This window comes from Mastomys coucha, unplaced genomic scaffold (assembly GCF_008632895.1).
Source record: "Mastomys coucha isolate ucsf_1 unplaced genomic scaffold, UCSF_Mcou_1 pScaffold20, whole genome shotgun sequence".
NCBI lineage: Eukaryota > Metazoa > Chordata > Mammalia > Rodentia > Muridae > Mastomys > Mastomys coucha.
The window spans coordinates 50,384,189-50,400,350 of NW_022196903.1; the positions used below are offsets into that span (position 1 = coordinate 50,384,189).

Consider the following 16,162-nt stretch of genomic DNA (forward strand, 5'->3'; position numbering starts at 1 on the left):
TGTGTGTTATATCTAGGGAAAATTCATGGAAGGCACTTGGAAGGAATGTCATTTGTTTTTGTTTTGTCTGGCAGCTATTTATTACCCTGTCCCTGTCCTCGTCCCCATATCCCCAGAGAGAGAACAGAGCTGGGCCCTGCCTCCCATGAGATTACTGTACAGGAAAGTGGCACACAAAACTGCCAGTTACCATGGCAAATGGCTAACACAGGCTGCATCTATTTCTACGGGGCCTGGAGAAGGAGATTATGTCTAAATAAGAGGAAAGGACAATTAGAGAAGGGTTCCTGGAAGAGTTAGACTCTGAAAGATGTACATAGACTCTGGAGTAGCTGGGATAACTGCAGGGGCACAGCTGTATGATGGCCCTTAAAGTAAAGAGGCCCAGAGATATGTGTGGAGGCCAGAGTCTCCAGGATGATGATGATGGATGGCCTCAGAATCTAGAATTTGTCTTCCCCAAGGCGACTTTCCAAGTCAACACTTCTCCTTATCCCGCTGTTTGGAATTCATTACATCATCTTCAACTTCCTGCCTGACAGTGCTGGCCTTGATATCCGTCTACCCCTGGAGCTGGGATTGGGGTCCTTTCAGGTGAGAGTCCCCCTACAGATACTCCTTATTCCCAAGGACTATGGCAGAGGCCTTGACTAACTTCATGTTAGGGTGAGGCCTATTCATCCATCTGTTTAATTAGTCATCCATCTTTACCCTTTATCTCTCTACTTATCCAACTACTGATACATTCATCTACACATTACCCAGATATTCATTCATCCACCTACGTATTCATCCATCTACTTATCCATACATCCACCATTCATTCTCCATTAAACAATTCAGTTACCCTTTCTTCCTTCTAACCATCCCTACCTATCCATCTATCTATTCATCCATCTATCATTTATTATCTATTCATCAATTCTTTTCTTCCTCCCTCTCATTAATTCATGCATTATTGCTATCAATCATTCCACCCACCCACCTATTCATCTTTCCATCCTCTTGTACCTACTCATCCATCTTCTTCCTTCTTCTTTCCTTCCATCATCTTCTTCACTCATTCATGCACCATTCTATTCACCTTTACCTACCCATCCACCCATCTGTCTATCCATCCAACCATCCATCCATCCATCCATCCATCTGCTCATCTGTCCATCCATTCATCCACTCATCTACCCATTTATCTGTCAATCCATCCATTTATCTGTCCTTTCTCCTATTTCTCCTTCCTTCAGTACACTTGCCTATCCACTCATTCTTCTTTCCATTCATCTGTCCATCAATATTCATTCATTTATATTTCTTTCCATTATATCATCCATCCATCCATCTATCCATCCGTCTATCCATTCTTTTTATTCCTCCTTCCTTTAGCCATTTGCTTATCCATGCATTCTTCTTTTTACTTATCTGTTCATCTATCCTCCCATCCTTATATTAACCTACCTATTCACCTGCTCATCCTTCCATCTGTCATTCTTTCTTTTTATGTATCCATCCATTCTATCTACCTATCTATCTCTATCTATCTATCTATCTATCTATCTATCTATCTATCATCAATCCATCCATCCACAATATATTCATTCTTCCTTCTCTTTCTCCTTCCTTCACTGCCCCATCCTTCTTTCATTCATCTCCCCACTCATTCACTGTTCCATCTGTGTCTATCCATCTATCCATCTGTTCTTCCTTACTTCCTTCTACCTGCCCAACTGTCCATCGATCCTTCCATTCATTTACTCATCTTTTCTTTTCAATTTTTACTGAGTATCTATTATGTATCAGGCAATATGCTCACTAATGCAGATACAAAAGTGAAGACACACAGTGAGGTGAGGACTATCAATATAGCTCTGGCAGGCGTGCCATGATGACTACATGACTTGGTATGTCTGGTGAAGTGACTCATGAGTGAGGGAGAAGACAAGAGAAAGACTGCCACATTCCAAAGTCAGGGCAAAGTGTTCTGATGGAGTTCTTTCTTCTTTTTGATCCTGCAGGGCTTCATTGTTGCTGTCCTCTACTGCTTCCTCAATCAAGAGGTATGTGTGCTCCCAAGGGTTCACCTTTACTCAACAAGTAGACCTTCTCCTCAGCTCCTTTTCTTTTGCACGGGTCCTTTAAATCTCAGCATGGTTGACGCCCATGATCCTCCACTCTTGTGATCCTTTGTGTGAGTAGGTTCTGAGTCCCTGAATCACATTTAACCTGAATACTTTTAAACACCTTGCACACATTCCTTCTTTGAGCTGGGCTATGTTCTACAACCAACTCATGAGATGGAGGTCTTTCACGGGTTAAGGAAGGATGGAGGACAGAGTAGATCAGTTGGGGGACAGAGAGTGAAGGGACAGGGACAGGAGCCAAGAAAGTCACAGGTCCATATGGAAGGAATTGGGAAAAAGAGTCAGATGCAGAGACAGAAAGAGCCAGAGCAGAACAGGAAACAGAGAAACCCTGGAAGAAAAGGACTCAGACTAGGATGGCAAAAGCGGAGGCAGGAGTGAAGCAAGCAGACAGAATAGAGGGCACGCCACATGTGGGATTATAGGAAAAGGCAGACAGACGAGAAGAGGCAGTCACCCAGGAGACCCTATGGCTTTTCTTCTCGTCAAAGTCCTGCTGTGCAGAGATGGAGAGAATTTGGCGGAGTCCAGATCTCCAGACCTCTGGCTGCATGCACAAGTAGGGTCACAGCTCCTCCCAATGGCTCTGTGTCTGCCATGGGCTCTGTGGTTAGCAGAGACCTGGCTAATTCCTGTCCTGTTTCCTACTGTTAAGGAATTCCTCCCTCCCTCCTTCCTTCCCTCCTTTTATTCTTTTCATTCTTTCTTCTCATCTGTTCATCCATCCTTGCCTTACCTGACACCTCTGTCCCCAAATGACTCTAAGTGTACTGAACACACTGTCTGGGCCTTGCTCAGCCTTATCTGTGATATGAACACAAAGCCATAGTATCTGAGTATAGCAGTCCTGAGAGTTCTGGGAGCCTTGGAAGGGGGTGGGGCAAGGAGGACCGTCACTGAGATGAACTGAGTCTGAGAAAGGGGCTCACACAGGAAGTAAGTTGTGGGGGAATCTGCTTTGGGAAGCAAAATTGGACACAAGGTGGTCACATACTTTTGGTGACGGGAAACTTGCTTTCTTTCAAGTACACTTTCTACTTTGGGGGCAGTTGTGGGAAGACCTTTGCTCTAAATAGCAGTCAGTTTCCTCTTTATCTTTCCTAACAGCGCCGGGTTAGCTATCAGGCAGAACGTCTTTCAGCTCCTTCTGTCCCCCAGCCAGACAAAGATTTAGACTGCCCCACTCCACCTTCCCAGCTTGCTCCCTTCAGTGGTACCCACTGGTCTCCCAGACTGAGGCAAGGGTGGGTCAAAGTCACTCAGAGAGGGTCACCTGGTTGTAGGTCAAGAGACACCGAGGGCATCCATGTGTTTGCCTGGCCTCAGACGCGGGCAACGCTAAAGAAAAAGTGTACAAGGCCCAAGGCCAGAAACAGTCCAAGGAAGGATGGAGTAGCAGTGCCTGTACCTGGCAGGGCCTGCAACCAGGCTTTGCCCCACACGACCTCCCCCTGCACCTTTAGTTTCCTGGGGTTGAGCTGAGGAGCGGCAGGGGGGTCTTCCTAACAATCTTTCCCTTGTCTGTGGAGGTGAGGACGGAGATTTCACGCAAATGGTATGGCCACGACCCTGAACTTCTGCCAGCTCGGAGGACTTGCACTGAGTGGACCACACCTCCGCGATCAAGAGTGAAGGTGCTGACCTCTGAGTGCTAGGCCAGTCATCACAGGGGCCGAGCCCCGAAACCTGCACTCAAACAGTCATGACATCACGGGCAACGCGGTTCTCCCTCCGGTTCCCGTTCTCTGCATCTGCTTTTTCTAGGTCCCCGTATATCAACCTCCGACACTCTCAGTTCCTGTATCTGCTCCCATCTATTCTTTCTTCCCATCTAGGGCTATTGCCCAAGGCCCAGAGAAACCAATAAACTTGTACTTGAGTGATCCACAGTTGAGTCAATGTGGCTCCGAAGGGGAGCTCTTGTCAGCAGCCATTATTTCCACTTCCGGTGCATTCCTCATCCCTTGGCTCCAGCTGCCTTATTGCCATTTGTCTCTATATGAATTCTCATGTTTTATTTACTTTTTTAAAAGCACTCTCTTTTGTCCCAGCCCCCACTTCTCCTCCTCTCCTTCCACAGGCGAAGATACGAATGAATCTTTGCTTTTCGGTCTTGTAAGCGTGGAGCATGCCACATGTCTGTATTTGGCTGTAAATAAATGCTATCTGTTATGTGTCTCATCCTTCCCCTGATGTTTTCCCCAAAGCACTGTGCTTTTAAGGGTTCCACTGCATTGTGAGGGTACATCTGGTTTCCTGTTTCCACTACACCGGGCCACCTGACACCATTGTCCATGGGTTACCCAGCCCCTTCCCTCTAGGTGAGCACCCATCTGTTTGTCCTTCCAAGGACTGTGAGGCGAGCCTCTCTCTGGGACTGACACCAGGAAGAGAGCCCCAGGGCATCACTCACACCTCACTTTGAGATGATTCAGTTGTGCCAGATTGCAGGCTTGTGAATTAGCAGCCTAGCAGCCCTTGCAATCCTCGCAGCCCCACTAGTGTCTGGCATTTTCCTTCCATTTAATGTTTACAAGCTAAATGGGTGTAAAGTGGCAGCCCTTTCCCTGATGTCAAACAAGTGTGAACAGTTCCCCTTGTGTCTGCTAGCCTTCTGAGCTTGTTCTGGAAGTTGCTGGTATCTCCGTCTGCTTTTCTGCCTGGTGGGGGGGTCCTTACCTCCACTTCTCTCTCCTTTGTTTGCCTATTTGTGACCTGCCTGTCTTAGTCAGGGTTTCTATTCCTGCACAAGCATCATGACCAAGAAGCAAGTTGGGGAGGAAAGGGTTTATTCACCTTACTTCCACATTGCTGTTTATCACAAAGGAAGTCAGGACTGGAACTCAAGCAGGTCAGGAAGCAGGAGCTGATGCAGAGGCCATGGAGGGATGTTCCTTACTGGCTTGCTTCTCCTGGCTTGCTCAGCCTGCTCTCTTATAGAGCCCAAGACCTCCAGCCCAGGGATGGCACCACCCACAAGGGGCAATTGAGAAAATGCCCCACAGCTGGATCTCATGGAGGCACTTCCCCAGTTGAAGCTCCCTTCTGTGATAACTCCAGCTTGTGTCAAGTTGACACACAAAACTAGCCAGTACACTGCCTTAGTTACTTTTTTATCACCACGGGGAAAAATTCGGGAAAGAGAATTTATTTTAGCTCACAGTTTGAGAGGGTACAGCTCACTATGATGGGAAAGGCATGGTTGGGGAAATGGTTCACATATGGGGCAGCAGGGTTTCGAGACCGTTGGTTTCACTGCATCAGCATTCAGGAGGGTGGGAGATCTGGCCGGAACCAGAATCAGGCCAGAACCCATAATGCCCATTCTCTAGGAACTGACCTCATCCACCAAGGACTTCCTCTGATGCTGCCACAGTCATCAGAGTGTGGACAGTGCTATCCAGGGACCAGGTGTTCAAACATGAGCTTACAGGGGAATGTTTCCCATTCAACTACTAATATATGCCCTTCTATGTCCCAACCTCCTGCTAGCTGCCCTCACTCAATGTGGGTCCTTTTATACTGCACATCCTCACTCTCCATCATCTTCCACCCTCCATCTTGGCAGGAGGAAGGAGAAAGAAGTGGGTGCTGTCCTTAGGGACCTGTTTGCTGACTGATGGGGTAGAGGGTTTCAATAGGACAGGAAGAATTATATGTGGTGTTAGGTCAGTTACAAACCCTCTTCGACTTGGTCTACTACAGCAGCTATGCTCTGCCAGAACCCACTGCATCCTAGCAGGAAGCCCTGCCTCACTACACAGCCCTCCTCATCTCTTTCTTCTGCTGCTCTAAGAGTTCAACTCTCCCCTTCTATCCATTCCTGCCCGCGTGGGGGTGATGGTCAGGTTCTAGTTCTCTTGTTCTGAGTTTGCTTGTGGCTCTGGGATACCTCATGATCCTGTGCTATAGAAAGGATCTGCTCATCCTGCAGGACCATCTTTCCTATCCATGTTTCCTTTCCTGTGTATTAAGAATGGGGAGGCTAGCCTGATGGTGTGCAGGTGTGTCTGATGGAGGACAATGACATTTTCATCTCACATTTAGGAGGGTTCCTGAAAAGGGTGCAGCTGTATGAAGCCCATGATTTCCTGCTCCAGGGCTTTTGCTTTGGCAGGTGCCCGGCAAATGTCAAAATCAGTGTGGTCCTCCCAGCAAGCCACTGCACATTCCTGCCTTTGGTCTCAAATCACAGAACTAACTAATAATCATGACCGCAGTTTGGGACACAGAAGGGGTTACAAATGAAATAAAAACCAGATATATTCATACGCAAAGACACACATCTTAAGATTTCTTGTTTCCTGAAAGTTTTTTTTCTTTGCATTTCAGAAACATCTTGGTGTCACAATGCATTTGTCAGTTTGATTTTTTGTCTCTATGCTTGAAAAAAAATAACATTCAAAGACAATAAGCACATGGAAGAATGGTCAGTGTCAGTAGTCATGAGAAAAATGCAGATAAATCCACACTGAGATACTGTCACACCTAGGACACTGGAGGCAGTAGAAAAAAAATAAGACAAAAAGAAATGTTGGTAAGGATGTGGAGAGACCGGAACTCACTCATTACCAGCGGAATGTAAAACGCCCCCTGCCTATTTGATAAAATGTTTTCCTGTTCCTCAAAAATGCTAACCTTGAGTTACCTAGTGAAAGCACTCCTAAGCATGGATCAGGAGAACCAGAAACATACCCAGAAAGACACTTATATATGAACGTTCCTAGCCTCTTGTCCTCTGACTGATAAATTGCTGTATAGGCAGACAATGGAATGTTAATTCTGTGAGAATAAAGCTCCTACGTACACAGATCCCTCAGGACACTGCTCCGTGAATGAAGTGAGTTCTGATACTTCCACTGCACAAGCTGTCTAGCATTGTTAAAGTAGATGTAAGGCTATTAGGGCTGAGGGAGAGGTATGGAGGTGACTGCTAATAGCCGAGAGTTCTAAAGTGAGAGATTTTAAAACTGGATTCTGATGATTATGAATATACAGAAAACCACGGAATAGTATACTGCAGAAGACGATTTTTTCTGTCTGTGCATTATATCTCAATAAAACCATTACCTAGAAATGAGTAAGTGAGCTGGTAAAATGGCTCAGCAGGCCAAGGTCTATACTTCAGAAGTCTGGTGAGCCACATTCTATCCCTGACATCTATGGAAAAGGTGGAAGGAGAAAACCAATCCACATATTCTCTGCTCTTCAGACACACTTGGCGCCATGGCACATGTGTTCCTTCCCTGAGCTCTTAAAATAGTGATTAGTGGATGCTGCTGCAGGACATCTGGAGGCTTTTTTTTTCTGCCATGGAGTTTACAAAGTCTCTATGATGTCCTTTATTTAGCTGAAGGTTATTTATGAATTTGCCTTTGGTGAAACCTTCTTCTTTCCCCCTCCCCCTCTTTTCCTTCTCTGCCACCTTCTTCTTCATCCTCTCCCTACTCCCTTCTCTTCCTTTTAAAGTAAATAGCTGTGGTGACAGACTCTCTTGCATGACATTCTTTATGAACATTAAAAGGGGGGCATTCAGAACAAACAGAGATTCCAGAGTCAATTCTCCTAGACTCAGGATTCTTGCACCAATGCAGACTGTTCGCTGGCAAAGCTCGTCTAGTGCATTTTTTTCATAACAGTGACAACATGATGGATTTTCTGCACCGTTCCCATGGAAACACCTTCCACTAACACTTACTGGTATTGCCACTGCTGGTCAAGTTATTGTCATTGGTTAATGGTTAGTGTTAGCTTGGTTACTGGTAGGATTAGTGGTTAACGGTCAGTTAGTGTTAGCAGTTAGAGTCTAGTGTCTAGAGTCTCAGGTTAGTGTTGAGTGTTAGGGGTTAAAAGGAAGTTAGTTGCTAGTTCATAGCCGGTGGCAGTAAATGCTAGTTAGTGCTAGGTAGCACTTACTTAATGAAGCTTATGATATCAGCTGTGGTGGAAACATTGGATTTAGGAATTATGTAGCTGCTCCCAGGGGTTTTATTGTGGTTACTGCTTGGTCCCTTCTGACTTTGTAATGAGCCTCAGATCCCTACTACCTCTTTAATGTAAAGAGGTCTCTGTAGACTTAGGATATGTCTGCACATGCAAGTTCATTGCAAAGTGACTTGCAAGCTCTCTCTCTCTGAGTCTTGGCTTATTCTCCGTGGCAGAAAAGACTGACTTAGAAGTTGATGTCTAAGGGTTTTCATGAGGGGCACTGGATGGGCTAGGATAGGTTCAGTGGTAGAACCTGTGTCTGGGAAGGGCACTAATTTGGAGGAGAAAAAGCAATGCTCATCATGGCCACCAGGTGGCATATGAACCGTGGCCAAGATTGGCAGTCCCTGGAGGAGGTCCTGATCTAGACAGGGACAGAGGACTCCCAGGATCTGGCTTGGGACTCAGCAAGTCTAAAAGGCTGGGGGAAGAAGAAGGTGCTGGGTGGGGAAAGGATGGTACTGGAAGAAGGGGAGGGTTGTCTGAAAGATCAGCTTTGCTGGGTAAGAAGTGTATAAGGAGAAAGGGAGAAAGAAAGGGAGGGAAAAAGAGAGAGGGGGAGGGAGGGAGGGAGGGGGAGAGAGAGAGAGAGAGAGAGAGAGAGAGAGAGAGAGAGAGAGAGAGAGAGAGAGAGAGAGAGAGAGAGAGAGAGAGAGAGAGAGAGAGAGAGAGAACCTGTGTACTGTGGGCAATAGAAGAATTACTGTCCCATGGGGATCTCTGTGCAAGGGCCAGGCTGTAGGGAGTTTCCTGGGCATGTCCTCTTTTGCAAAAAGTGTTCTTCCATTTTCCAACCCACATGCTTCTCTCAGCACCTCTCTTCAGGTCCTGAGAGGAGTTTTGCATGGAGGCAGAAAGAAAAGAAAGAAATGAAGAAAGGAAGAGAGGATGGAAGGAAGGAAGAGAAAGAGGGAGGAAGGAAAGGACTTTCCTTGACGCTTGGGCTAGCTCCTAGGAATGTGAAAACAGCCTCGTGATAGGGCCTGAGGTTGGATGTGAGAGCAGTCATGTTGGATATGGATGGCCAGAGCAGGGAGGGTATGGGTGAGGGCTAGAGAAGAACTCCTGGACCAGGCGCTTGACTGACTGTGTATCTATCTGCATAGGGGTCCCTCCTGGCTCTGCTACTCAGGCGTCTAGACTGTGGATGATTTCATCGCTGGGAGCCAGGCTGTGAGGCAGCATGTGGGGGATGGTAAGCCTCAGAACTGCTTTGACATTCCCCTGGGACTCTCTTGGGCTTTGTTCTTTCATTATTTATGTGAGGGCTCCCTGTTCCTTCATCAGGTGCAGAGAGTTTACGAATTCCTGTTTCACTTCCCACTCTGCTGGATCATGATTCTATCAAGGCCTTTGTATGGTCTTTGGTCTCTGGAGGGCTAGGACCCAGGGTAGATGCTGGTTATACAGGATCAGTGCACATCCCACAACACCAAGGCAAATGTTTTTTCCCATTGTTTTTAGTCACAGAGATAGCGATTCACACCAGTCATACAGAGGACAGAATGCCAGAAACACTGCATGGCTGTCCTGAGAAGCTGAAGTCTTTTACTGCTTTGATTCTCAAAAGCCAGACCTATCTGCTTTCTTTCAATACCATGCAAAGGAGCTTCCATTGATGGGGAAAGCTCGGGTCCTGCCCCTGCCATCTTACACCAGCAGGGCTGGGATTTGCACTGTGGCAGGATCCTCCTCATGCAGTAAGTGCATTCAAACCAAGTTGATCAACCAACCACTAATATGACAGATGTTCAGCACAAGGAGACAAATGGCCCCAAGTATGTAGATGAGAAGTAAAATGTGGGCAGAACAAGGCTCTGAAAGACCAAACTTCTTGTGGAGATTTGTACTGAAGGCTTCCCATAGGAAGCATAGCCATGTTAAGTTAGACCATGAGTTTGAGTTGGCTAGGTGAAGAAACAATATGTGCAAAGGTCCTATGGCAGGGAGGAGCTTGGCACTGAGGGGACTGGAAAGAGGATGAATTTCAGTAGCAGAAGGGGAAGTTGACCAAGACCGCAGTGGGGTTGGCCAGGCTATACCTAGATCTCTAAGTGCCAGGAGAGATGTAAGAAGCCAGCATAAGTGTCTATCAATAAATAGCACAAAAATATATAACAAAGTTTATACATTTAAAATAGGTCCCCACCACCCCCAGCTCATGTATGCTGGCTGAAGTTCAGGCAAAGGGCTCTACTGAAAGCCCTGGGATCCAAACTAGCGGCTCTGACTAGGGAGCTTAAAGCATGGTAATTTAAAGTACAAGGCCAGACTCAAAAGGCATCTTAGTTTGGGTCTGATTTCTCCGAAGAGACACCATAACAAAGGCAACTCTTATAAAGAATTACTTTTAATTGGGCTGACTTACAGGCTAGAGGTTCAGTCCATTATCACCTTGGCGGGAACATGGCAGCATCCAGGCAGGCATGGCACTGGAGGAACTGAGAAGTCTATATCTTGTTCTAGAGGCAAACAGGAGGAGACTACTTACTGCCTTCCATGCAGCTAGGAGAAGGGTCTCAAAGCCCACTCCTACAGTAACATACTTCCTTCAACAAGGCCACACTTACTTCAACAAGACCACATCTCTTAACAGTGCTACTTCCTGGGTCAAGCACATTCAAACCTCTACAAAAGGTGTTAACAGTTGCAGTTAACTTGTGAAGAAAAGTTTCTCAGTGGTTTCCTGGAGTGTGCATGGAGATGGAGGGGAGAGAGTATCAGAGAGTGGCAGTCAGTCTGAGCTGATCCACAGGGCTAGATAGCCACGAAACCCCAGTGATGTGGGCATGAGGTATCTTGGGGCTTCAGGGAGAAGTGGGGTTGAAAGAGATCTAGTTTGGAGTTGAGGATCATGACTGTTGGAATATGACTGGATTTCAACATCAAGTGCACAGGCCAAACTACCTCATGAGGAACAACCCCAGCTTGACTTCCTCTGGGGTCTGACTGAGAAGTCGGAGTCTCTGAGGAGGCTGAGAAGGAACAGCCAGAGAGGTGGGAGGGAAAGCAGATGAACGTGGAATCATGGGGCCAAACAAAGAGTATGGCAAGGAGTTTCTGGCGAAGGGTCTGAGCACTGCTGAGCAGCCTTTCAAGAGGAGGCTGGAGGCGCATCCAGGATTTGGCAGCACCGCACACAGCGAGAGCAGATTTGGCAGGGGACTGGCAGACGTGGGAGCCAGACGGAAGGGTACTGAGAAGTGAATGGGCCGTGGGAAAGTGGGGGCAGTGTGTGCAGCAGCTCCTGACTGAAGTGTGCCTGGAACAGGACGGAGACACCGCAGGTAACAGGAGGTAATTCTAGGTCCAAGTGGATGCAAGCAGCTGTGGCTGTACTTGGCTCTGAGAGAATAGGGTACTTGTGCCATTCAGATGGAGATAGAACTACTGGTGTTGGATGGTGTGGTGCAAGCAAAGGAAGGTTGAGGGGGGACTGAGGAGGACCATGAACCCAGGTGGGAACACATCTTGGAAGAGGGTATTTGCCTAAAGGTAAGAAGCAGTGACTCATAGGGCTTGGCATGAAAATGGGTAGAGAGAAGTAGACTACTACTGGCTCCGAATTCACCATGATGGCTAGCTTCATGGTTGGCTGGAGTTTGGGTGATAGGAGCATACAGAGATGGGAAAGTACAGTAACTGGAGGGTACAAAATAGGAGGGCAGGGCACGTTGGTGACTGATGACCAGTCAGTATTAATCGTCTGGGTACCTCAACTAGAGAAGGCAGGATTAGGCTTTCTTGGAGACAGGACATACATTTGCAAGAGAGCTTATGCAGTAAGCATGGAGCAGAGGGGAAGGATGCTGACTGAATGGCACATGGACCTGGGAGGTTTACTGTCAGGGTGGAGTAGCAAGCTGAGGAGGAACCCTGGGAGGAGAGGAGGTTCTGTGCATGTAGCTGGGTCCTGGGGTTCTGATAAAGTGAAAGAAGACACTGCAGGGAGTTGAGGGGATTTCTAGAGACAAAGAGAGAGGAGACCACTAGGATGCTGGCCATTTGCCTGGACACTGCTGTCAGCCAAGGTGAAGGATGGGGCTTGAGGGGCTAGGAGAACTTGGGCCAGAGTCTCCTGAACTCTGGGCTATCTGCAGAAGCTCAGGAATCTCAAGAGGTGGGACTAACATGGGAGGGATAGCAAAGAGAGACAGGATCAGGATGGAGAGGACCTGGGGGAGCTGCAATTGCTGTACAAAGCCTGTGTCTTGGACACCTTCATGCTACCTGTGATGGCTTTAGCCTGTGGCTTCAGGGGCTACCAGAGGCCCCATCCCTGGAGGCCTTAACAGCTGACTATGGTGCTGGAACATAACAAGACGCAGCAGGTTTGAATTTATTTTTTCAGTCTGCTCTGGTTGGCTCACTCATGTGTATGAACCTCTTCCTGTGGACAGTACTCTTTCTGGCTGGCTCTCAAGCTTACGCTCATCTCAGCTCTTCATTCTTCCCTCTAGGAGGTTCCAGCTCCCAGATTCAGGGCAATGAAACCAGAATAGCACATACAGCAGCTGTGCTGCCTCTATGATACAAACATCTGGGTCCTGGGGCTGCCAGAGGTAGCTGGAGCCTTTCTGCCTGCAGACAGCCAACATCTTCCTAGTTATAATTTTTCCTCTGCCCCCACTTTCTCCTTCCTGCTTTCTTTTCCCCTCAGGCTCATTCTAACCCAGGTAGGGTGTTGTTACATGATGAGAATGTGTGGCGTTCTCCCTTCCCCTCACTGGGGAGTAGCAGGTAGGTGACATACGTGTTCACAGACTCTTTTGGGGCTCTGGCTTCCCTGCAGCAAGTAGGTGGGTCCATGAGCCTCCCTCCCTCAGAGGCATTGCATAAGCAGCCGCAGCCCTGAGTACATTCCCATGGTTACCGGGCTGGGAAAGGCTGGCCGAGATGGCATCGCCATGGCACCGGCATGGTCCACAGCTCTGTTGGGCGTGGCTCTGGTATGGGTAGCTCTGGGCTCTTGCTGGACAGATGGCCTTCACAGAGGCCCTCTCAGACATCCAGTGGCCTTGGATATCATGATGTGAGGTAAGCAGACAGGAACAGTCTGGGTAGAATATGAGGGTTTCTCACGTCCTCCAGCTCCTCACTGAAGGCCTTCAGTCACTCAGCCAGCAGCCTTGCTGTGTGGTAGCCTCGGAAGCCAGCTTTTCCACATCGAGGGCTCAGCACAGAACAGATGGGCCAAGCCACAGCTCTGCCCATTGCCCATGCCACCTTGGAAGCCCCCTACTCAAGCCTATAGGAATGAGGAGCCTGGACTCCTAACCATCTGTGTTTGGCCACCCTCAAGCAGGCTGTGCTGGGGAATGCCACAGTCAGGGATAAGACCTAGCCCTGTCTGGAAGACACAGGAAAACAAAGGCATGTGAGATGGGTGGCTAAGCTGTCAATGCAGCTGTGGAGATGACTTGAGAGGAGAAAGCTGGGAAAGGGGGCTGGCAAGGAGGCACAGGCAAAATTTTGTATGTTTCTCCATGATCAACTGTCTGCATATGAAGTGGCTCAAAGCTAGGCTCTGTGGTGCTGGCACACAGGAAACTCCATGAGGAAGGCATGGAGAGCAAAGATGCTGTGAGGGACCCAGGAAAGCTCAGCAGACAGATGTCCCATAGGGCACCCCACTAAGTAGTTCCCTGAAGCTCAAATTCGCATCTGTGATTGTCCTGTAAGGTGTCCCATGAAGGGTCATCCAGCCAACCGATCAGGATCATTCAAATCATTCTAACCCAGATGTCCTAACACACCCTCTTGTCAGAGTTTTCTATGTATAAGCCATCTCATGTTGCATCAGGCTCCATGGAGACTCTAAACTGAGACCCTCTTGTCCTTCACAGCCCATGTATTAGGGACAAAATAGGCCTTGTCACATCCCTGACATGACATATCATTTTTAAAAGTAGGAGACCTATAACAAAAAAGCCGACTGTCCTCTTGTTTGGCTGGCCACTATGTGTCAAGCTATTCCAATGGTTCAAAATGTCTGTGGATGTGTAGAACGAGTCAGCTTTGGAACTAGACAGACAGGAATTCACCTATACAGTGAGGATTGGCTATATATTATTGAAGCATTCCATGTGTATAGGTAGTCTTTCCTCTGCTTCACTTATGGCTATATCCACAGATGGAGAGGGTCATAGTCATGATCCATAGCAGATGTCTGTCTTCAACCGTTTTGTGTTGCTACGACAAACTACTTGAAGTTGAGTCATTTGGAAAAGCAAGGCATGTGATTAGCTAAAAGTTCTAGGTGCCCAAGAGCATTGGGACATCTCAGATTTGGTGAGGGCCTCTAGGTTCCTCAACACGTGGTGGATGCATCACACTGGAAGTGCATGTGGAAGTGTGTGTGTGTGTGTGTGTGTGTGTGTGTGTGTGTGTGTGTAGATATCACAGGGCAAGACAGAAAGGGGAGTCTGTATATCAGGAATAGCTTTGTAGCACCCCCATTCTTTTAAGAGTCAACTCATTCCCCAAATATCAGCAGCAGTTCCTTCTAAGAGTAGTTCTGACTTAATTACATGCCATGTGGCTCCACTTCTAAAGCCTCCCCAACTCTAACACTGCCACCCCGGGATCTTCCAGCACATGCTCTTTCTGGGACACCGTCGAGCCAAGGAAGCACTGACAGTGTCCAATGACACACAGGCATGAGCACACAGAGTGCTTATGGGGGAAGGAAATAGGGTATAGCTTTCTAGTGCTAGCCTGGAAAGCCCAGGGGAGAGAGAAGAGAAAGATTCTGGCAGGAAGGGGAGGGTCCATAAGAAGGGCCCTTGTCCCACAGCACCGCTTTATCTCTGCTGTCCCTGTCCTTGTCAAACTCATCATTTGCTCTGGGCGTGAGGGGAGGGGATGCTATCTATATATGTGCATGGCACAGAGAGCTCTCTCTGGTAGGATGAACATAGTGCAGGCTGTGTAGACACAGCTTGGCTGAGAACCTGTGGGGTCCTGGTCCTGAATAAGGTGAATGTTCATTTTAGTGTGCAGGTATGTGTGAGTGTGCATGCACCAGTGTGAGCATGTAGGGGTGTGCATGCGAGAGTGTGCAAATGTTTGTGAGTGCACACACATGAGAGGCAGCATGTGTCCCTGAGGGTGAAGCACGTGTGTGAGCATGTGCCTGACCCTGCCCTGATGAGGCCTGCTGGCTTGCTAGCAGCTGGAGTGCTTGCTATACTGACAGGGCCTGTAATCATGGGAAATTACCCAGCCCAGAACTAAAATTAAGGCTGAGGCTGCTACCACAAGACCTGCTTACAGAGCAGGCTCCCGGAAGAAGGTGGGGGTGGGGGTGGGAGCAGTCTCTGTTGGGAGTTGGGACTTCTGGGGTGGACAAAGCCTGGTTGAGAGGCATGGAAGGGAGAAAGCCCTGCTCTTATTGGTCCCACGGTGCCAGTGCCAGGGGCCATGTTGCCTGCTTGCAGGCTGCCTTTTATTTTTTCCTCTTCACAGCTTGGCTCCCCTTCTACTACCTAGATGGTAGGAGATGGTGTCCTTTGCTCCTGAGAGGAGAGATTGAGCCTGAGGCTGAGATGCAAGGCTGGTCATTGCAGCTTTCGAAGGGCAGGGTTGCCTCATAGCAGGATGGTACCTGGGCAGGGAGAAGGCAAGCTCTCTGGACCCTCGCGTGGCTGAGCAGTGTGAGTCCTCAAGGATTTCTCTGGCCTTTAATACTTGCAGAGGCACCAAGAAGAAACCCAAAAGCAATCCTCCTGGCTATCTCATTGCCCAAGATCTGGAGCACGACTCCATGGGAGCTCACTCAGCTCTCCAGGGAGCTCAGTGAAACAAAACACCAGTCTATTCAGCCCCGCTCCCAGGCTTTGCTCCTTTGGACCTAATAGGCTCAGGGCTCTCCATGTTCACACAGGGAACCCGGGACGAGGTTTTCCAGACATGACTGGCATCTTGTGTCTCTGCAAAGACCTCTCTGTGATCCTGCGAGTGAATCTTCTCCCAAGCCAGTGAGTGTATTGTTCACGGACAGTTGGGTGGGGTCTGCAAGGGGCTCCAGGGCAGGATAG

The 16,162-nt window shown here is 48.2% G+C and overlaps 1 protein-coding gene across 1 annotated transcript in view; it reads left to right on the forward strand.

The window, feature by feature from the left end:
- The window catches only part of Ghrhr (growth hormone releasing hormone receptor), a 33,401-nt gene extending 29,093 nt beyond the window's left edge, over positions 1 to 4,308 (forward strand). The window contains exons 12-14 of the mRNA XM_031380851.1: positions 465 to 594; positions 2,010 to 2,051; positions 3,665 to 4,308. Coding sequence (XP_031236711.1) covers positions 465 to 594; positions 2,010 to 2,051; positions 3,665 to 3,790 — 298 coding nt within the window. The 3' untranslated portion in view covers positions 3,791 to 4,308. The remainder of the gene's footprint in view (positions 1 to 464; positions 595 to 2,009; positions 2,052 to 3,664) is intronic.
- Positions 4,309 to 16,162: the final 11,854 nt, after the last annotated feature.